Raw genomic sequence first — 23,943 nt, forward strand, 5'->3', positions numbered from 1 at the left:
CTCTGTGCCTCTCATACTTTTCCCTTAGTCAAACGTATATTGGCCCAACATCCACTCTATCAACCTCACTCTTTTCAACATCAGCCGAGATGACAACAACTTCCAGCTGACCTGCATCGCAGAGAACGTGGTGGGGATGACCAATTCTTCCATCCAGCTCAATGTACAGTGTAAGTTGGACGCTTCCTGTGATTTAAATACTATTGAAACTCCGTCCAGGCACTGTAGCAGGAGATTTTTAGCCCCACTGTAAACACACTGACACATTAATTTATGCACATTTGCATTATTGCATAAAGAGAAAATTATTGCCTTAGTACTTTGCCATTCATGGTCTATATTAATGCTGCCCATATTAAGTGAAGGTAAGTATGTTGTAATAAAATAGTTGCCTATTATGACTAATTAGTTTGACTAATATCATAATCTGCATGGCTGTTTATGTTTAATATCATCGAGGTTAATGGTGGGACATTAAGAATCACAACTGCATTCAGTTTTTATTTAAAAAAGATGAATATACTGTGTGCACACTGTGGAAAAATATTACCAGTAAACAATGACAACAAGAACATAGAGCAATTAACAAAAAAAGAAGCATAAGGGCTGTTTTAATTCTTTTTTAAGCCTTTGCTTTCAATTTGCAGTGATTTTATGTCAAATGTTAAGGAAAATGTGTTGCTACAGTGAAAAGACATGCTGATTTTCTTTTACGCTGACTAATTTTCATTTTCAGTTATTAAGATCTGTAGCCAGATCATTTAACTGAAACAAATGCTAAAGGCTTGAAGTTTTGTCCAAAAATTGGAGGTGTTCAGGTTCTCACTGTGTTCGGATCTAAGGCCTCTTCTCTTAGGAAATCAAATCTACCCTGTAAGTTGACAGGTCACCTAACTCTGCCAGAATTTCTGCCTGATTGGTTATTGTTTTCACTACAGTTTAAATGGGGTCACAACATCTGATTAACTCCTGATCCAATCAATGATCTGCCTCCCATATTTCGCATATTAGGAACGACACATGCATGGGGTAACAGGCAGTGCTGCTATAATCTTTCTTTGGGCAAATCTTAATACAACACTGCAACAAACCCATTCTGTACACCTGCGAGAGACAGCGGTGCAATCTCAATAAGCAGATATCTGCATATGAATATACAGAATCTGTAGGCAAGGTGTAAAAAATAGTACCTTAAGCTTCCTTGTTTATGTTTTTAGTCCACTAGTCTGAGTAATTTTGACCAATAACACTTGAGTAGAGGGTTTGTATGCCGTTAAACAGTCTGTGTGGAGAGCAGAAGAGGAATTGCATTTGCGGGAAAAAAATAGTCTAACCATAATCAGCTTTATGCTTTTTCAGAAATGCATATGGTTGTAAATATCAAGGATTAGCAGATAATTAAAATCCGTAAAGTCAGTCAACATACAGAATATAAGTTGTAATGCAAAGAACCATGAATCAAATGCTGGAATCCAGATAATTTCTCTACATAGAGATAACATGTCAGTACTAGATGAAAACATGGTATAAGAGCCTTCAACCTTTTTGGCAGCTAACTTTAACCTGCTAAAGTTTTGACAGCGTTTCACAGTTTTTGATTGTTTTTGTTACTGTGGCAGCATGCTAACTTTCCATAATCAGCTGTCAAGACAAAGAGCGTCCGATGAGAATGGGGATGTTGAAAAGCAAACTAAAATGGAAAAAATTTGTTATATGATCTTCAGGGGAACATGAATGTCAGTTGTCAGTTTCTAAGAAATCAGAATGTAAGTTCCATCTGAAGATTGCAGAAGATGAAAGATTTGGGAAATATCATATTCAGCAGTACTCTTTTTGTACAAAAAATTATTATCATCCCTCCAGCAGTCAATGAGATATTTTCGTGTGGACACAAGTGGTGAGCCCAAAGCCATGCTGCTAGCATGGCTGAAAAAAATGTTAATCTATCATGTTTGCTCAGTTAGAGGGAAACAACCCCAATTAACCCAGCTATAACAGGAATACTTAACACTTGACTGAAGTCACCATAACATTTGTATTGTGTCCCTCAGTAGTTGTTTCTTGGTTATTAAATCTTATTTCCTCACTTGTCATGGATCTTCTAACAAAGACTCAGATGCTTAAAATTTGGAATTATGTTGCTCTGTTGTTGAAGACATTAATCAGTAAAGCCTGCTGGTTTAGTGATTACTTGGAATGAAATCTTGTTACCTACCACTGTGCAAGTGGTTTATCTACACTGGAGGCCATCAGCTTGTCTGGGGACTGTCATGGTTTGGTAAAAATCTGCGAGATTTGGTGCAATTAATAATCCAGTTTACTAAAAGATAGAAAATTTCAAAGTATCAGCGATAAAATGGCATTTGAACTGTTTGCAGCTTTATTGCAGAAACTTTATAGCATATAATAGTCGATGTGATAGCAAATTCTGTGCCAGTCCTAAAATTGTAGCGACTAATAAGTGTATAGCACATGTAATACTGCTCTTGTTATCTTTTTTAAGACATAATGAATAAATGTAAGCATTAAATGTATATGTATGCAGTAAATGTATGTAATATGAGCCTATACATTTTGAAAAAGGAGTTCCTTAGCCGAACACTGTGGATTAATAAAAATGCAAAGATATGTGGAATTGTTCTGATGCTCAATCAGCCAAAACGCAAAAATATAATAAATTGCTCTATAAAATACCTCATTTTAATTAAAACTTTAAATCAAGTGTGGGCAGTATGAATGCTTGGAGCCAAGAATTCTTGGTGGTTTTTTTGTGCATAAAATGTCTTTCATGGCAGCTTTGATGGGCTTATGTTGGGGACAGAATATATCATGTATTAATGACACTGACTGTCTGAGAGAATAATTTAAAACAGGGGGGAAAAAAACTTCTTTATCAAGCAGAACAGCCAAATTATGCAGGTACATTTAGAATGCAATGAGGTGTTGCACAGCTACAAACCAAGTGAAATTGATGTAGCTAATTAGCAAGAATGTACCCTCCAGCCCACATGAAAGCTGTGCTTTGATCTGAGTGGAAAGAAAAGGAGAAAGGAGTCTCACCCTCAGCTATGATAAAGCAATGATTTGGTAACCACTCCAACGTATTTCTAATATCCCAACCATGAGTTACAGTATATACTTGAGCTCTTACATAAGTTTACCCAGTGGATTGGCCCCGGGCAGATTTGGGACAGTGTATTCAAAGCCAGTATTAATCAAAGGTGCCTGACATCCTTCTCTTTGTAGCAAGCCTCCTCTTGTAGAACTCAATCTATTGTAGCTGTTTGCGATGCATCATGCTACAGGACAGGGGAGATTTGTCACCAATTCAAACACTCCCTACTGGAGCAGAGCTTGCTAAGGACCATGCTAGAATGACAGATTGACTTTGTACCATGTAGTCTTCAGGGTTTCCTCCACATGGACAGTCTATGGATGTACATCCCCAGGCTTTTTTTTTTCTCTCCTGTTGACACTCTGCTGGTGCTGCAAATTAACTTATTAATTTTTCACCACATGCTCTGATGGTAATTACATTTCCTCCCCTGTGCAGCGTATTGTCTCTGGAAATGTCATAAAATAGCTTAAACTGCTTCTCTGATTAGGGAGTAATCTGATTGACAGCGAAATTACCAGCCGTCAAGTGACATTCTCTGCATTCAAAGATGAGTTCCCTATTTTAGTGAAACTGTAATTAAACACAATGCAAATTCTGCAGGCACATTGTTCTTTTGCTGTGTGGAACAATAGCTGCTCTACAGCAGCGTGGACTCACATGTTTTCCTCCTTTAGTGCCGTAGCCAAAGTGTAGCTCTCTATTAAGAGTATGGCACTAATTTACACCTGTATTAGTAGCTCTGCTCCCTCATTAGCTGTACAGGTAGAGCAGGGCGTAATCTCTAATTAAGGATAATTAATGGGGAAATTATGTGATTGAATCCCTGCTGTGACTCTACATGTACAGGTGCTGCTTCTAACAGGTTAAACTTAATCGCAATGGGCTTTAGCCCCGGGGAATATGAAGCAATATCTGTCCCACGAAGCTGTTGCCTCCCCTGTCACCGCCAGCCACGATGTCGTATCTGTAGTTAGGCTGGAACATGGCATTTGAAATACACCACCAGTGTTACCACTAGATAACATTACAACTAGCCTTGTATTCAATGTTCTTGCTGATCAAACGCATGTAGTTATCAAAGCTTGTCATCTGTATGAGCACCACGAGGACACCATGTAGTTATAGACTGCTATGTGGCACAGTAATGACTTATATTGTATTGACCGAGACTGAGCTGACAGCCGAGCTGAGGGGAAAATGGATCAGTCACTAACTGTCCATCAACAAGAAAATTTCTTTTTCTTCCTCTATGTCTGTTTTTTTCTCTCTTTAGGCTGTATAGTTCTATAGACACCCTCACTCCTTCCTCCTCCTCCTCCTCTGTTTCTTTACTGTCATCTGTTCTCTTTTCTTGTTGCACTCAAAATCACAGCTCTGCACACGCCCCCACACCATCCCATTCGCACATACACAAGCCGTAGCCTTTAGTTCAGTTGAATGACTTCATTGTCACTATTGTCTGTCACCAAAGCAATTTTTTTTAAATGACGGCTTTCACACACCAATAAATAGTTTGTTCAAGTCTTTAAAGGGCGATCATTTGGATTGAAAACATGAGCTATCAGTGACAGAGCTGAAAGTGACAGTAACTTTTATTATCAGCTTATCTGGCAGGCATTTCAAATTAATTAGTCACAGTGTATTACTGCTAATAATTAAGCATGATTGCAGTGCTTACAATTACAGCTGTGTTACGCTCAAATGCGTTTTTAGCTCTTCCAAAATCATCACTGGATGGCCAACCATCACAGAGATGCAGACAAAGTATTACTACGTGGATATAGATAAGACTCAGTCTCTCTTGGAACGGATCCATAGTGTTGACCTCAGTGTTGCACATGAAAAATAGCAGAAATGATTGTGTAAGAAATAAGAAAGAGAGAAAAGTTTCAACCCATGCCTACTTTCTCACCTTCGCACAGCTGGCCAGTCAAGGCATGAAGTGGGTGTGAAAGCCAGATTGACCGTCTTAGAAAGCTACAAGAATTGACGCTATTTCTGACACTAGGAGAGTGTCGGGGTAGGGAATTTCTGGAACATGTTGACAATCTGACAAGCAGCTCTCTTTTGCAATCACTTTCTTTGATCGCAGTGACAAACTGCTCACTCTCGGTTGTGAAACTGCAGGTGGAGACTCACTGGTGAGGCTGAATGACCGCGTTAAATCATACCTGCAACCCTGATCTAATTGAATAAATAGGTTTATCAATGATATCACGAACGCGTGTGCGTATGAGCGGTGGAGGTGACAGAGAGGCACTGCCAGGTAATACTGACTGCCAAATATTTCCTTTTAATTCTGTAGTAGCAAAATTCACTCATTACGTAGACAAATCAGTGGGTGAATTGTTTATGAAATGTATCTGATGATATTAAAGTGACAAAGTGCCTCTCAGCTTGGCGGCATTGTTGATTCAGAGGTGTGTTGCTGCATGTCAGGAAAGAGGAGCTCTGTGCTTGTTTAAGCAGAGGAAATTTTTCAGTTTATATCAAGCCCGAAGAGACCTTCTATATATTTCGTTCTTCACCCAATCCAATGTACTTCTGCAACATGCAGCACCCAGTAAAAGGCTCATTGCCACTCCCAGGAAAGAAACCTGCCTGTAAATGTCATTGTTCCCCAGAACAAGCCTGCGCTGTTTGGTATGCTGCTGTATTTTTTTACGGTTATTCAGAGAATTAGTACAGGTTTTCACCACCCCAAGGGCTGTGGAAATTTCTCAGCACATAGGGCTTGTATTATGTCAAACACCAAACAGGCAGACTGATGAGGATTTTAATAAGCAAATAACTTTTGATCTGCTCCTTCATGTGTGAATGTGTAGGTATGCGTTCATTGTTTCAAATGTCTCCTTTCCCACTGCAGTTCCTCCAGTCATCCTGAGACTGGCTGAGCCTGAGCAGCGGCTTGATACCTGCATTGAATTCACGGTTCGGGGTTACCCCCAGCCCCAGCTGCGCTGGTTCCACAAACAGAAGGAAATTATTAAAAATGACTACATCCGGACTGAAATGGACTCCTACCAGGACTATCTCGAGGGCTGTCTGACCTTCCAGAACCCAACTCACATCAACAATGGCAACTATACCCTGGAGGCCAGCAACGCTCTGGGAACGGTCACCAAGACGGTGTATGGTCACTTCCTCGAGAACCCCGATGAGCCAGGTGAATGGATAACAACTTTTTATAGACATTTCATTCTAGGTGGCAAGTGATGTGCATTTGGCAGCACTGATAGTGAACGCATGGGAAAAAGGCCTTTATACAAATGATAGTAGCGCTCAGTGTTTGTGCATTGCCTTTCTTCATTCCTCTGCATTTAAATAAGAATCAAAGAGGAAAGAATAAAATGCTGCCAAGTAACTCTCTGATTCCCATAAGAGCTGGCTCGGCCCACTTTTTGGGAGTGAGCATCACTGTTGGATTGCTTTTCTTTTTTAACTACCTGTTGTATGACTCACAGGTTGCGTCGCTGTTGGAAATTCTGTCGGGAGCATTTACTTTTTATTAAAATCTTCCTTCACAGGGCACAGGTTGCACGGTTGATCCCTGCTGGTTTTACAGCCGCCAGGGTTCATCCACAGTTCAGTCAGGTAGATTGTTCACTTGCGGTTCGTGCTGAGTTCACAGGGAGGGGGCCTAAGCCCACAAAGACTGGCAAATTTCTCCTTATGGTCAATATTGCAAGGTTAATACCTTGTGTCAATTTATTGACATAGCGTGACTTTTTCTGTCTTCTCTTTTGCAGACCCGGTGGAAGAAGGTGAGTGTGTCTATTTTCAAATGTAAGCCTGTCAAATTTTTGTTCAGCTTTGTTTTTTTCCTGTTTGTTTGGTAAATGTGCGCACACACACACACTACTTGTGTTTGACGAGCACAACTGACTCGGTAACAGTGGAGAAATTTGTTCACTTTGTGTTGCTATTCAGTTTTCTGATTGTGTTGTTAATGTCAGATGGCATTATCATCTTCCTTATTTAAATCATGGATCCCAGACAAAAAAAATCCAATTTCATTTTACATGGTTAATGATCACTCTATACACTAAACAAATACGTTATTCTTTACATACCCATGTCTTATGTTACTGTTAGTTGGGTCTCTAAACCAGGACAGCTGTCTCTCAGTGGTTCATGCCATCAAATTTCAGCAGACACTTCTCTGCCTTTTTTTATTACAGGAAATTGGGAATGTAGGAGAAAAACCAAAGCTTCCTCTGAAATATCAAATTTCCAAACATTACATGCACTGTCATAGTGAGTTTTTCTGCTCATTGGGGCCAGATTTACCACTTTATCAGTAGGAAATGCTGCAAAACTTATGAAAACAGAGTTAAAAGTCCAAAATCTATACCCTCCTTCACATTTTTCAAAGCTGTCCAGTGGACCGGATTGGAGTCTCTACCAGGCTGATTCTGGCCCACAAGCCTTATGTTTGATAACCCTGTTCTAGACCTTTCCTCCCATAGTAGAAAACAGTTTGGGGCATGAAAACCAGAAAATAACAATAAAAACATTTGTAATAGGCACACTTCAGTAAGTAAAAAAAGGATAGTCTTATAGATAATTCAGTTTTTAAAAAATAACCAGCAACAGTGTAAGCAGGTGAATTTCCAACCCTGTTAGCTGTTGATGTGCGATTGTTTGGGAAGCAGTGTAGTGTAAATGCAGTCATATTGCTGGAACAATGGTTTCGGCCCACTCTCGCTGCATCATAAATCTCCGATGTGCGATGTGCTGCCTGGCCTCAGGCTGTTGTGGCCGTCTCACTGTTAAACAAAGTGGGCTCGCCTGATCTCTGACCTTCATCAGCATCTTCTTCCATCTCCATATGAGGCCATTCTTTCTAATCAGGAATGTATTATAAAGCTGCAGCATGGCCAGAGATGGAGACGGATGGATGCTGACCCTGCGGCGAGCTGCATGAGGCAGGCGGCGACATCACGTTGCTATACATGCACACAGTCACGCAGCTTCTGGGAGTGAGGCAGGTGAGGGAGAGGTGTTTAGAGTGTGAAACATTATGGCAGCAGAGCGCGAGGGAGTTCAGCCATACAAGAGAGACTGACAGGCTGGCTGATACTAACAGTGATGAGGAGAGAGGAGGGCAGAGGGAGGAGAGGAGAGAGGGATGAAGGCTTGGAGGGAGATGGTAGTTAGGACACACACACTCGCACTTCAGTGTGTCTGAGCCAGTAGCAGCCAGTCTACCATGTGGCCATTAATTTGCCCACAATTACTCTCTGATGTCCTGGCTGGAAGCCTCAGACTAGAGCACAAGTTCATTTCATTTCATGGCTCTGTCTCATGACACTCTCTATGCCAAACTCTTGTGTGTATAGGTGCAACATCTAGTATTTAAACATGAAGAAATTAGTCCTGCTGACCGCGGATTTCTGCAGCTTGAGCTGAGTACAACAGAAAATTGACGTCCTGTGCAGCTATATAATTTTTGTGCCTTTTTCAGCTGATTTCATTTTACCTGATTTAATATTTGTCAGTCAATATTGTGTTACCTTCTTTTGATTTTTTTCTGCTTGTATAATTGTGTATAATTGCTAAGCAGCTTGTTGTAATTATTCTGTCTTTCGTATGTGCAAGCACGACCATGTCTTTGTTCAACTGTTCTAAAAACTCACAATGTCTTTTTGTTACTTTTTATGTGAGACTTGAGTCTGACTGGATGGCAAATTTCAGGCTTTGGTAGGAAACTTGTGACAGGTGTCAGATTTGAATATGCATTTGTTCCTCTACAGACTTTTAACTCAACACCACAAAATTTATATTAAAAAAAACCACACACACACTCTGGTCGCCGACATTGTCTCTAGCAATGTTTGATGGATCAAACAAGTGAAGGCGACACGCTTCATGCTTGTGTCAAAATGCTTCTAAAAGAAGGGCAAAGTCTGTTTATGTTTTGAGGCACAACATTTGTACACTATTTATTTCCAGCAGTTTATGTTAAACACACACACAAATGAGAAAACTGCAAATGGATATTTTCAGCTGGCAGTGAGACCCATCTGAAAACATTAATCACACCATTTGGCTTCATGGAGATACTGAAAATATGCTCTCAATTATATATACTAGAGAGCACATCAGGTCACCTAATTCGAGTCTGTTAGGCTGTGCTTTAACCCGTGTAAATGTTTCGCCTATTTAGTGTGATAACGGGTGCATAAACAGGTTCATGCAGTGGAATAACACCACTGCAGATTAGAAAAAAATGCTTATTCTTTTTTATCCGCTGTTTTGTACTTTTTTTCCCTGAGAATACACAGTATGAAGTGTAAAATCATTATACATATTTACTTTAAAAGGACTGTTGCAGTAAACTGCAGTCATTAGAGTGTTTTTTCCTACCACAGCCACTGATGTCTGCTTTTGTGCTTCTGTGTTGCAGTTACGCCGCCACATCCAAGACCACCAGACGAAGATACATTTGGGGTGAGTTTTCTCCTTAATGATGTTGATGAAACAGCTGCTAAAGATGGGGCCCCTGGTCTCAGCAGAAAGCTGATGTGTGTTTCAACACAAGCATAAACTACTTTTTATTTGTCAAAGACCCCTTGCAGGGCTATTTGCTTGCCTTGACATGCAGCGCTGAGCTTCAAAGGCTACAACACAGCAAACAATGTTACAGTCAGAGTTATATGTTTGGACTTTAATGATGCTGATGATGGTATCCTGCAGTGGATGATGCTGTTTTGAAATGTTATTTAACGTGGGGGATTTTGTACAGTTTCTGAAACCAGTGCTGGTGAGTTATTCCACTGGATTTCAATAATGTGCTTTTAATAGACTTTTTTAATAGCACACATGTTGACATGTGCTAGCAGAAACTCCAATAACATCAATAATGGCTGCTGTTATTGAGGTGGAAAGTTTCCGGGACTTGTACATCCATGCTTCCCTGTCATATCCTAATGGAAGCGACACACTGTTAGCGGTAATTATGCCCGTGCTTTTCCTACAATGGCCAGCTCAAATATCTGTAATCAAAAAAACCCTGCAGTAACATCACTGCGTCTCTGCTGCTACATCTGCTTGCTGCCAAATTTGCCACTGATGGTGTTTTAGAATTTTTGCTTAGGGAAAATTAATAAAACTAGAAAAATATGTGGTCCCTAGCTTTAGTCCTAATGTTACAGTTATAGCTTTACTACAGAGGCTGTTAAAAAAAACACATACCATCCACAGAAATACCCTCTGATTTTTTTTTTTTTGCTCTACTTGCTTAAGTTGCTCTTTCATTAAATACAAATACAAGACAGAATTGCAATTCCTACAACTTTACAGCTATCAACAGTTTTGGTCACTGTAGATAGTTTCTTCTGTCATAACAACTACATGGGGGTGAAATTTGTTATAGCTCGCCCTTTCACATTTTAGTAATATTTTTTATTCAGATTATTGTCATTATTGTTCTTTTTAGTAATTTTCATTAAAGCTTGACGTTATGCATATTGATGATGAGACTACTTTGAGTGACAGGTGGGTGCCAACTAAGCCACTAGTTATAGGCAGCGCCTCCGCTAGTGTTTGTGGCGTTGCTCCCTTTACGAGTATTTGTATTGCATATTGTTGTCTGACAGACATAATGGCTTGGAACACAGTTAATTGTACTAAAAGCCCGTCTATGCTCCAGTTTTGATGAGTGAAATTACAGCATTCTCTTTGCATATTAATATGTACTAATTAGAATGTATCCGTGTGATGTACCCAGAAATACTATGGATGCACCAGGCTACCAAGCTTACCCATACTGGGCAATAGTTTATCATATCACTCTCACCTATGTGGTCACTTCTGGCCAAAGGGTTTCATAGCCAAACAGTGTTGCACACTGGCACACAGTTTCCGTACTTAAATTATCCAACAGTGTTCAGATAAATACATATTTATATGCAGTATAACATGAGTTTCATTTTGGTTCTGTGTCAGTGTCGCTATATACCTTTTGTCTACCTAATAACATTATATTGGATTCAACACAACTCTTTGTGGGATTATTTTGACTACAGATAACAGTGTTGGGCTACCTCAATATTGAAATTGCCATACAAAAACTACAGTATCTGTATGTGCATTTTAATTAACAAATTATTAAGTTTCAAAAATTCTAGTTCTGTTTAAAATGGCATAATATGAATAAACATGGATTAATTGACCTTGAGTTAAATTGCTTAACCAGACTGTAAACTGTAACTGAGTAATGTCAGATTTTCACTGTAAAATACAAAATGCAATCATCAAACAATTACTTTTTAAAAAAAATGAAAGATCCAGAGCAGCAAAAATCAAATATTGTGTGTGGTTCTCATCATCACCTGTAGGTGACGATAAACCCATAAAAAGAAGTTGTGTGCTGCATTTTTAAACATCCTGGTTTATTCAGTTTAAATCAAAAATAACAGGTTTTGATGAGGAGGATAAGCAGGATTTTCCAAAGCAGCAGCAGTCACTTAGTCACATCATACAGTAAGTCTGGCTGTAGATGAGAATCGTATTTAAATTACATTCTGTCAACCAGAACACATCACAAACAGGACAGATTTTAACTTTCTTCCACACTGGTGTAATCTACAAGAAAGCAGTTGTCAAAATCTAGTCCCTTAAACTCTGCTTAAGGTGATCAGAAATTTGGAAGGGATTATGATGTGAACACATTCCTCTGATGGCTGCGTGAATCTGACACAGCATCTCATTTCTGCAGGTTTCCATTGCTGTGGGTTTGGCGGGCTTTGCTTGCGTCCTCCTCCTAGTCCTTTTTGTTCTCATCAACAAATACGGCCGGCGCTCCAAATTCGGTATGAAAGGTAAGTCTACACAGATAGTGAGACAAGCAGATCGTCAGGCAGACGGTTAGCTTTGTTTTTCGCCTTTCTGGCAGTTGCATCATTGTGCAGAATCCATTCCTCCAGCTAATCTTCTCTTCAGTATGTTTGTTCGCTAGAAAATGTACATGTGCGGCTACTGTAGAAGTCCTACTTTTTACTGCATGTTTACTGAACCACTGCTGCTCTTTAGTCATATCCTCAAGAGAACTCAATTAGAATAATAATGCTTTTTTGTCCCTTTGGAATCGGATATAAATTGTCTTTGTGACTGTTTTGTGTTGCTGTATGCAACATGTAACTGGGTGCTATCCATAAATGTCTGTGCATAAAGACAAATCAATATCTGTGCTAGAGGAGAGTACACTTGCCATCGTGATACTGTGCATAGGCCTTATACAAATAGGTGAAAAATTAAAAAACAAAAACAAACATGAATCGTCTTAATAAAGTGCTGCCAGAACAGCTTCAGTGCTTCTCCTGATTGAGCCTTCAGGACTATACTGGAGGGACTGAACATAATTCTTCTGAAAGGATATCCTCTCATTTGGTGTTTTGATGACAGTAGAGGAGAGAGCCGTCTAACACATGGTCCAGAATCTCCCACAGGAGTTCAGCTGGGTTGAGGTCTCGTGACAGGGAATGCTGTAGCGTATGAGTCACATCATTTTCATCAACAGCATTGTCATCCTGGAAAAGACCTCTCCCATTAGAATAGAAATGTTTCATCACCCTGAACAACTTTGTAATGACCCTTCCTTCTAACAAGACAAGTGGGCCCAGGGCATGCAACCAAAATGCCCCCATGGAAACCACCACAGGGCTCAAGCATTTGAGTTTTTCCCATAATTTGAGACCCGTCTGTATATTCGCTGCATGCTATGTAGGGCGATCACAGAAGGGATCATGAATTAATTAATGGACTTGGGGCTGTCGATCATGATGAGGAATTCAATAGGATTAATGTGGCTTTTGTGCATGCTGAGCTTTCACTTTGGTTCAGCTCCAGGTTTGCTTATCTCTTCAGCGTTGGCGTCGTAGAAGAGGAAAAAGGCGCCTTAGTGATGATCTAGGCGTATAGAGCAGTTCGGAGAGGAGAGGAGGGGGCGGCAGTGGCTCAGGTCCCGCTGGTCCAGGTTCAAGCGTTGACATGCCCAGGAGCCAACCACATCTCCTGACCAGTTTATGGGCTGAGCATTTGCATGTGTTTGGTGGTTTGTGGTGGGTTGTTTTTGTGGATGACTCAGAACAGACACAATTCCTGAGTCACTTTATGACAAGGTGTGCAGATTCTATATCCAGATTTTTTTCGTTTCTGTCAGCTTCTAGCACTTGTCCCTTTTCCTTCTTTAATCCAAATATTTTCTAATTGCATACAATCATGACCCGCACCTCAGACCATGCATGTTCTTCATATGCACTGTAAGTACAGTGTATAGTGTAAGTAGCATTAGCTACTTCCACCTTTTAATTAAGCACTTTACAGGATTAGAGTTCGTTACCTACCTCGGTAAAGAACTCTCTGCTGCAATTATTTGGAGGATGCCAATTATTGCACTGGCCTAAAGCTGGCTCTAATCAAGGATGAGTCTCAGAGTTAATGAGGCTTTATAGACATGTTTGTAATGTCATAGGGACTTTTTATTTTTATTTCTAGCTTTCCTAACAAATAGGTTTATGGAATAAAAGCAAAAGCAATTGTTTTTTTTATGCAGCATGACAGCAGTTGGACCTTCTGCATTTGTCTATACGAGATAAGATTTCATTGACGCTACAGCTGCTTGTTAAAGAAGCTTCTGCTTTACTATAACTTTCTCATGTCTTTATTCAGTAGGTGGAAATGTATTTTACACCCAGCAGACCTGTGTGATATTTATTTACGCCCCCAAGTATGAGTTGCTATTGTCATTTTTTATTTGATTCACAACTTAATATATGCAGCATCAGAAAATCAATATAAATCTGAGTGGAGAACTCACTGCCAGAGATCTGGTTTCCAATGTTACCTTTATTTTATACCTACTATCTATTGAAAGGAGAGGCAGTGCTTCATGTTGTTGTCAACACTTAGAGGTTAGTGTGTCTCGATGCTCAACTCTTTGCAAAAGGTTGCTCAAATTCAGTTTTAGTCCTTTCCAAGGAGAAGCGGAAAGGTAATTCTTGATGGGAAGGTACAACTTCAGCTCAGGGGTTGTTTTTTTTTCTTTAAATCACTAAGTGCCATGCAGTTCTCCATCAGCACTTACTGCTTCATGCCGTATGTTAAGATTCCCCGCTTTGCTCCAAGACACATTTCTCAACAATTTCTGTTCAGACACTTGAAAAGCATTTCTCATAGATTTTTCTCTTGTCAGAATGTTTCCTAGAGTAATTTAAGTTTAGCTGCCTCATTCAAGATAACAAATAGTTTTATAAATGACTGTAATAGTGAGGGGAAAATGAGCACTTTGAAGCTTGAGCAAATCACCAAGTTGAACCATTAGCATTGCTGAAATATACTAGTCTCTTGCATAAATGTCAGCACCATGTAAGGATGTGTAGATGTCAGTTCCTGTATCTGGTACTGTGCTGTACCGTGCTCATTTGTTTGTTCTTATATTTACTTTCGTTTCACTTTAAAACATTAACTGGCTACCTGGTGGGGCAGGTAGGTGGACAAGGCGCAGTATTGTGGAAATATGTGTATGTGTATTTATGTAAGATATCTGAAAACACAGCAGGCGTGCAATGAAACAGTAGTTACCAGCTTTGCAGCCAATACTGCAGAGATAAGAGAAAATGTCTAGAGACAACCCAGTGCTGCTTTTCCACAGTGCCATTTGTAGATGATTCAGGATTCTGTTGCCTTGTCAGCATATTGGAGCCATAATGGAGATTCCCAGTCATCAACACATCACAGAAAGAGGACTAACAAAGCTGTAAAACTGACAAAAGCTCATAAACATTACAAGTGACATAGCAATGCCAGCCAAGTCTCTCTTATCAGCTTAGCTATGCAGTGTATTGATGAGGACTTCAGGGTTCAGCAGGTGAGTTTGATGATGTGCTTCAGCACCGAAAACATTCAAGGTCATGAGTGTGAATGCAATAGCAAAATTGTGCATATTTATTTTGTTACAGTCAGGAAGTGAGGAAAAACCGATGAAATATCTGTGGAAAAAAAGCTTTTGATAAAATAGCAGTGCAGCGCAACAGAGAAAAAAGCTTTTTGCCACCTGCATTTTTTTCCACAGTTAATTTGAGCATTCACTATAACTCCAACATATATATACGCAACGTTGATGTAGTTCAGTGGAAATAAGAGATACTACTATACTGTACGACTTAAAGATAGGTGATGTCAGTGTGGACTCTTTCAAGACGTCATGCTGCTTTGTAATAAAGCCCCTGATGTGACCACATTGTGTGTATTTTCCCCTCCCACACTTGTTCTGAAGAATCAGCTGGAAGGCTTGAAGAAGTCATTACCTTTGGATGGAGCCATAATGGATTTTAGCTCCACTAAATCACTGTGGCTCTTTTGGTAGTTGGAGTTTGATCACTGACCGTTTCTGGGCATCCAATAAAAAAGTTTATTTTTTTCCTTTTTATTTGTGTGTGTGTGTGTGTGTGTGTGTGTGTGTGTGTGTGTGTGTGTGTGTGTGTGTGTGTGTGTGTGTGTGTGTGTGTGAACTGCAGTCAGTTGATTTGCTGGTATGTCAAGGTTTAACGCCAGATCAGTCCCCTGGCTGCCCTGCATTTACAGCTCTGACTGATACACAGCTGTTTGGTTTATGTGGTTGTAATCGTGGTTATATGAAAGATACTTTACACACGTGTGTGTGTGTGTGTGTGCGTGCGTGCATATCTACTCATACTGTAGATAACCTGTTGCTTTAATCAATATGTTGTCAACTCACCTCCCAGCTAAAACATCTTGCAGCCTAAGCATCAGCCTCATCTTTCAAATTGTGACTCACACCAGTGGGCTTTGAAGTGTCTTTCATGCAGATTTTTGTCAGCAGGGAATCAATAATGCTTCTTTAGAAAAAGACACTCAGCATGTCAGTAATAAGTATTGAGCTCCCCTGTCATCTTTTCTTATGTTCTGGGGGGAATTACCCCACCCCTGCTGCTGGAAATGCAGCCAATATACAACAAAATGTATATCATTTTGTCACCTTCCCAGTCTTTTCAATAAAACCTTGTGAGTCGTAAAGGAGGAATGCAGTAGACTGGCCCTGTTAAACTGGCTGCAGAACCATGAAACTTTGCAAATTAAACTCAAGTAAAAATATTTTTGCATCTAACATTGATCCCAGTAGTTAAACCTGGGTTGGGGATTCGTTAACAAGGTTAAAAATTCTAAAAATCCATTATTGTGAATAGCCTTCATATGCTCCTTCTTGTGTTCTCACTCAAATTTTTTGTCGTCATTACAACATATCCAGTTTTGAATTTTCTAAATCAAGTAGATTCAAGCCAATTCCGAGGGTCCCGGCGGACTTTGGGAATCGATGCCTCATTCTGCTGCACATATCCGAGCTCATCCACAATAGCTGCTGGCAGTTGCTATGTGTTTACACAATGAGAAAATGATACAGGCACTATTTCTGGCCGCATTTCACTACAGAGTTTTGATTGGAAACATACAGTGAAGGAACAAACATGTCAGGGGAAAGTGACAAATGATGAGTGAGGTGTTTATACATCAGCACTGCAGAGACTAATGTTTCATAATAAACTATGAGAAACTTGTTCAGTCTGCTATTTTTAGTTTATCACCTACAGTGCACTCACATAGCTTTATATACACCTTTTTGTTATTTGTCATATCGACAGAACAAAGTGATTTTCGTTTTGTTTACCACTCACAACCATCTTGTTTTCCTGTTTCACCTTACAGGTTCAAAATTTCTACTACAACACAGTCACTTTATGCTTTTATTTAGTTTTTATTGTACAGTAACTTTTATTTTTAGCAATTAGGTCCATTTGATGTTAGGCATCTCAATTTAACACTTAACATACTAGAGCATATAGTATATTTAAATTTTAGGAAAAGCTTCATTATTATTGTTATTATTATTATTGTAATTTAATTGAAACATGTAGACTTCAGTTATTCTATATTGATTATACATAAATTATATCCAAGATATAAATAGAGTCTGAAGGAAGAGTGAAGAGATACACAATCCAAGGTGCTTAAGGTCCAGTCTGAAGTTTCTGTAGTCTGTGACAATTTGAGGTGCCATCTGCTGGTGTTGTTGGTGGTGGGTCCGCTGTGTTTTATCAAGCCCAGAGTCAACAGAGCTATCTCACAGGAGAGGCAGGTTTGGATGCTTCATGCAGATTTACTTTTCCAACAGGACTTAGCACCTGCCCACCGCGCCTAAACTACTACCTAATGGTTTGCTCACTATATCATTACTGTGCATGACTAGCCAGGCAACTCGTCTGGCCTTAACCCTACAGAGAATCTATGGGCTATTGTCAAAGCGAAGATGAGACACACCTGATCCAAAACACCACTGTGAACACAACCTGGGCTTCAACACCTCAGGAGTATCAGAATGTGATTGCCTTCGTGTCACAAAACTGATGCAGTAACTGCCAGTAAAGAAGCCCCAATCAAGTATTAACTATGTGAAATGAATACTTTTAAGAAGCTAGAGTTTCTATGCTGCAAATCCTTTTTGAAATATCCTAATCAGAGATACTGAACTTTACATTTTTATTAGCTATAATCCAAAGCAAAAATATTTGCCTTTATAGTTGAGGAATAGATTTATCTGAAAGTTTACCTTTTGAATAAAAAAAATACAATATTCAGATTCTTTACTGGTATATTGCACATTTAGTAAAAAGCAAAGAAGTTTGAGAAACACAGCAGCTTTAAAGCACTATAGGTACACATCAACACCCTGGTTAAGAAAGCCCGTCAGCGTCTCTTCTTCCTCAGAAGACTTAGAGACTTCCATCTGCCACTGAAGGTGCTCAAGAACTTCTACTCCTGCACCATCGAGAGCGTCCTGACGTCAAACATCTGCACCTGGTTTGGGAACAGCACCAAGCAGGACAGACGAGATCTGCAAAGGGTGGTGCGCTCGGCAGAACGCATCATTCAATCAGAGCTCCCAGACCTGCTGTCCATCTACACCAAGCGGTGCAAGTCCAAAGCTAGGAAGATTATGATGGACCTCTCCCATCCCAACAATGGACTCTTCTCACTGTTGAGGTCTGGGAATCGCTTCCGCTCCCTTAAGGCCAAAACAGAGAGAATGAGGAGGAGCTTCTTCCCCCAGGCTATTCGGGCCCTGAACCAGGTGTAGGACTGGACTCTCACACACGTCACCACACGCACCACCACACATTTCCTATAATCCTATAATTCCTAAAATTTATAATCCTTATCTTTATAATCTCTTCTGCTATTTGCACATTCTTTACTGTAAATTCCTAAGTTAATTTGTAAATTTTTGTAGTAAATTGTAAATATTGTAAAACTTTTCTTCTGTCATTTAATGGTCGGGCATTGTACAGCTACAAGCATTACACCCCCATGTCATACTGTGTATGGTTGTGTGTGTGTGACAAATAAAATTTGAATTTGAATTTGAATTTGAAAGGTACGTGCACCAGTACTAGTTTATGTTGCTGAACTTGTAGACTTTTCTCTGTCCATAATTCAACAAAGTAACCTTGAAGCCATGAATTCACACTGCTCTGGCCCCTTGTCGTGGTCATCAGAAACATTGAGAAGTTGATTTTGGCTTTTGCAAATTCTATGTAAATAACCTTTGGTTTGCACTGGACCTGGTTTGACGCCCAGAGTTGCAGCGTATTGGCAGCACCATCTTAGATTGAAGTGATCAGGAGCAACTTCGGTTTCCGTTTCTTGGCTAAGTGCATTTCAGCACATAGTGAGGCTGGAGCTTGAACAGGGATTGAACATCCTGCAATTAGTGGACAGCTAGATCTATTACTCGAGCCATGATTGCCTTCACATAGGTGTGGCATAAATGGCGCTAACAAGGAAGGTAAATTAAATTTACTATACAGTGACAGCATCCTGTTAGGGTCTTATTAATGTAACTCCCTAACCACAAACACAGTGGAGCTACGTGTGTGGGGAAGGTCACTGTCTATTCCTTTCACAGAAGCTGCAAAGGTTCAAGACAGAGGCTCAGGAGAGCAGCAGGCAAGCTAACCATCAATCATGGCTGTCAATCATTGCAATCATCAACCACTGGCTTCAGCCTCCAGCTATGGAAGATGCCACTTGGTATAGATACTAAAACGAGACTTGAATATGTAACTATAGTTGTGTGAATTGTGACTGTCAGATGTTATGTCGAGACATCAAAATGATCAGTGGTGTGGGTGGTCAGGGATGGGATGTTGCTGATGTTGGCTGTCAGGAAATGTTTTTTCTGAATCTGTGAAGCATGCATATTCTAAAAAAATCATGGTGTTAATTTGACCTCCACAAACTGGATGAATTCCAGGTCACACCATACATCAGCATGACTGACCCGCCAATTCACTCCCCTGCTGGCATGCTGTCATGCTGAGCTTAATGTTTCAGTTTGCACACCTTACTTTACTCTGCTGCTCTTCTTTCTGTTTTAAGGAGCGTGTTAACTCCTTCCTTTCTCTCTTACACCCACACTTTATCGTGATGACAACGTATGTTACTGGCAACTAATTTGCTAGTTGCTTAAACAAGAGAAAAAATGAGACTAGTCGACTTGTCTAAAGGACAAAAAACCCTCCGAAATCTTTTAAAACTGAGACTTTAAATAGATGAAATTAAACATAAAATGCAATCAAATTAATATTTGTGTGTATTTTATGAACTATATAAAACCGTCAGTAATGTTTTAAATGATGCAAGAATGTGCTGCACTTTCCACTGTTTGTAATGTTGCAAATGCACACGGTGTCAGATTAGTTTGCAGAGTTTTCCTAACATTAGCAACAGCTCCAGAGAACATGTATGCGGTTGTATATTAATATAAGAAGAATAATGCATTCAGAACATTTCTGGCACCAACTAGCAAAGGCAGCAGCATGTGAACGTTTAGTCGACTAGTCATGCATATTCCTAACGACAACTGGACTGAAGACTTCATGTGTATATTTAATTTTAGCCTATTTTACAAATGCATTTATCAGTGATTTACGGTCATGCTGCTGATGTTATGAAAGCGTCCAGTGCTTGGGCACAGTTAGTGATCACACCAGATGCTAGTTATCCTCAAATTCTCAGCCATGCCTGAACATGACACACAGAGATCACAGCAGTCAAAAGAGCTGGACTTGGTAAACTCTGAGAGATATTTTATTTTGGTTGCATGAGATTATTTGCTCTTTTCTAAAGCTTGTGGGATCGTATTGATTTTTTAAACTGCCTCCAAAATGAATGTTTTGGGTTTAGACATTCAGACAAAACAAGCAATAAATCTCTTGGAAACTGTGATTTCTCACAGTTTACTGATATTTGTTTAGCCAGAGGTTCATTGATAAGTTGACAAAGTGATTCCGATCTAGAGTAAAAGCAGGTGGTAATTACAGAAGTTTTGGTTTTTAGTAACTGTCCTCTTTCATTCAAAGTTATATGATTAACACAAGGCCAGCCACTTAAGACGAGCAACATACTACAGTTTCTGGATAAACTACCTCTGTTAATATAAAGCTATTGTAAATGATGTCCTAAACGAATGACTGTCCCATCAATGCTGAAAAAACAAGACGTCCGAGTGTAAGGTAGCATAACTAGTGGGAACGGGCAGCTTGCTGCCTCTGAATCAGTCAGTAACAGTCTCCGCATGTAAGCAAATTTAGCTGTTCAGTTAGCACTGCTACTCACAGTGTTCAGATAGTATTTCAGTCATTATCTCATTGTGGAAACTAAACCTGTGACATTTTTCAGACTTTTTACCCGTCCGCTCTCTAAACAGTTTTCAGGGTTTTTAGATGGGCAGATAGACAAGTACATAAATCACAGAGACGCCCGCGAACTCACTGACTTGCATACCGACACTGAAGTACACACATTCACACACAAACCATACCCCGCGGCCTGCCAGCCTCTGTGATCCACACGTGTGTGTCAGGGTGACTTACCCTCCTCTCCGCTACATTACCTGAACCAGGCCTGGGGATGATCAACCCACCCACCCACACACACACACACACACACACACACATAGATAGAGAAGTATTTACTGCATCACTGCCTCACTCGGCCTCCAGTGACCAGATTGAGCTCTGCTGCTAAGCACTGAGACATGCCCGTCTAAAGACAGATAGACACTGTGTGTCTGTGAGGAAAACAACTTTCAATTAAAAGTTCTTTACTTGTTTTCCTAAACATTAAAGGGACTTAAATGGACCATTTTTCTTTCAAATTTAATGAACAGCACTGCAAAGTAGCTACATACATTTACTCCAGCAAACTTTATTCCTGCATTTGCTTTGTAGTTTCAATCTTCTCTTAATTTCAGAGGGATTTTTTTTCTTTAGTCCATTTCATGGCCAGCTATTCATCAGATAAAAATTTAAAGAGATTAAAATCTTTTACATAGAGAGATCAAATGTTTCATCACTTTAATACACAAGTCAAATCTGATAATGTGTGATCATATAAATATACTAACAAACTTACACTAACAAAAAAAACATTTTTTTGTTAATGTATTTGTTGAAGTATCACACTAATGGAACTATAAGGTTAAAAAAAAAACACCATGCTGTATGGATAAGTTTACAAACAATTACGGGAAAATGATTTTCAATATTAATTATGTAACTTGGCTTATTTCATGTTTAGTGTTGGAAGCTAATATTAGAAATCAATAGAATGTGCATGGAGTCACTTTAATTAAAGGTCAGAAAATAGAGCAAGGGCAATCATATAAATATATTGCGACCATAATCGATGAAAAACTGAATTTTGATGAGAATTGCAAATCGGTCTACAAAGGGTCACCAGCTCCTTTACTGCCTTAGGAAACTTGTTCTTTCCCACACTGACCGTTTGTCTGTTTTATCTTTTTGTTTAGTGGAGTGGTTCGGTCAGACCTCTATCACAGAGAAAAACTCACGAAATCAGATACTGGGATGGTCCAGTCATCTGATAGGTGAGTCACAGTCCTGTTTAGCCTCCCTGTACTCTAAACAGGTACAAAGGTTTATTCATTCTTAATTATGGTTCCCATCCTCTACGGGGTCAATTTCAGCTTCTTCCTCGGGATGGAGGTTTCTAGTTCCAAGATGCAGAAGAAAGTGTTATAAAAAACAGCTTTGTTCCTGCTGCCGTCACTAAACTTAATAAGAACTGCTTTTTGATTTGATTCATCTTATCTAATTACCAAATATGTGTCGTCGCGTTTAAATAGGTGTGTGTGTGTGTGTTTTGTAAAGGGATGCCAAATGCAATCCTTTCTCTGTAAAGCAAATTTACCTACGCGTATAAAATAAAGAAACCTTGAACCTTAAGTTTAAAACATTTTAAACGGTTTGAACCTAAATTTTAACCTTTATGTATGCTACTCCCAGCAGGTCTCAACACCAACTTCCATAAACTGATGGATGCAGCTGAAGGGCTTTTACACATGCAGCTGGAGAATCCCATATTTTAGGGGCTAAATCACTATTTACAGGTTGATTTAGTTTGTCCATGGTTGCTGTACATCTGAAAACCACTTTGGACCCCTGCCTCTACCCAAGCATATCATTTCAGGCTCCTTCTGACTAAATCACTGTCACGTCTATTGTCAATTATGCTGGCTCCGTTCTGTGCTCAGATCTTTCTTCTCTTTTTCCTGCAATATGATACCCAAGTGAAAGAGAGGATAGAAAGCCCCTAAAACAGAGCAATACTGTCAAATATAAATTACTGCAGATGGAAATGACAATATTTTTGTTATTTATTCTTTGTGTCTGTTGTACACGTTGCATTGGAAATGTTTTTGCAGATTGACTATAGTAGCAAGTATAAGCAGTGTGAAATCCATAGGAACAGTTTCTGTGCATATCTTCCATCTTCATTTAGGTTTTCACATTTAAGACATCAAGTCACATATAAAAAGAAACCTCAGCATCATCTACCAAACACAATGAAACGGATCACTAACCGCATGTCTGCTGCACAAACTGTGTTTACCCTTTGCTCAGTTGGTACAGCACCGTCATCCTAATTGGCTGTAATTCATTCTTGTGAACACATGCGACAGATGGGGACTGCTAAGAAAATAACAACAGACCCACCAGGAAGAGCTCCTTTCCCTCATTTTCTTCCTTTTATACATCTCGTCCTAGAAAAGAAGGACATTTTTAGGAAGTAACGTTAATCTCACCGTCATCTCTGCCGTCATATTGTTGCTGCTGATGCATGCCACAGATTGCCAGAGCTTTTAGTTAAACCCTAAAAGGAATTGGATGCTGCCTGCCACCTCTCAGCCACAGCATGATCTCACATGTCCTTCTTTAGTTCTTTTTGCACCTTGAATGGAAAATGAAAAACAAAAAAAGGGCTGTTTATTTATTTATTTCATTTAAAAGTTGCATGAGAGCCTTCCTAAGGAGTTTGGCTGTGGTTCTGTGGATATTGAGTGCCAGGGTGGCCCGAGGTTGTTGCTGTGGAAATGCTGTTCCTCATACAAATAGGATTTCTATTTTTTGCAGGGTTATTTATTTTGGATTTTCAGCACTAGACTTCTAATAGCTAAGTGCCTCATGTCCTTATGATGTCTTTCTGTGGAGATGGTCACTGCTTTGCTGTGCCATGCATTATAACCCCAAGTAAAAGGCAAGGCTTGCAGAGTGGTCTCGTTGAATGCTTTCATTGGGTGTTTGGAAGCTTCTTCCCTTTTAAGTCTTTGCCATCAATAGTTCAGAAGGCTGTCTTCAGTCTTCTGAGTTTAACAGTAGCTTAATATAGCATTTTTAAAATGTCAGAGTATTGCAGAATACAGCTGTAGGAGTAGAAGAAGG

The 23,943-nt window shown here is 39.6% G+C and overlaps 1 protein-coding gene across 1 annotated transcript in view; it reads left to right on the forward strand.

Annotated features, from left to right (window-relative positions):
- The window catches only part of ntrk3b (neurotrophic tyrosine kinase, receptor, type 3b), a 236,294-nt gene that overhangs the window by 119,406 nt on the left and 92,945 nt on the right, over positions 1 to 23,943 (forward strand). The window contains exons 7-11 of the mRNA XM_085419039.1: positions 29 to 170; positions 5,985 to 6,284; positions 6,868 to 6,882; positions 9,528 to 9,571; positions 11,841 to 11,943. Of these exons, the coding sequence (XP_085275165.1) occupies positions 29 to 170; positions 5,985 to 6,284; positions 6,868 to 6,882; positions 9,528 to 9,571; positions 11,841 to 11,943 (604 nt within the window). The remainder of the gene's footprint in view (positions 1 to 28; positions 171 to 5,984; positions 6,285 to 6,867; positions 6,883 to 9,527; positions 9,572 to 11,840; positions 11,944 to 23,943) is intronic.

The sequence above is a fragment of the Rhamphochromis longiceps genome, linkage group LG1 (assembly GCF_057381845.1).
Source record: "Rhamphochromis longiceps isolate RC_006_pf linkage group LG1, R_longiceps_female_GT1.1, whole genome shotgun sequence".
In the NCBI taxonomy this organism is placed as follows: domain Eukaryota; kingdom Metazoa; phylum Chordata; class Actinopteri; order Cichliformes; family Cichlidae; genus Rhamphochromis; species Rhamphochromis longiceps.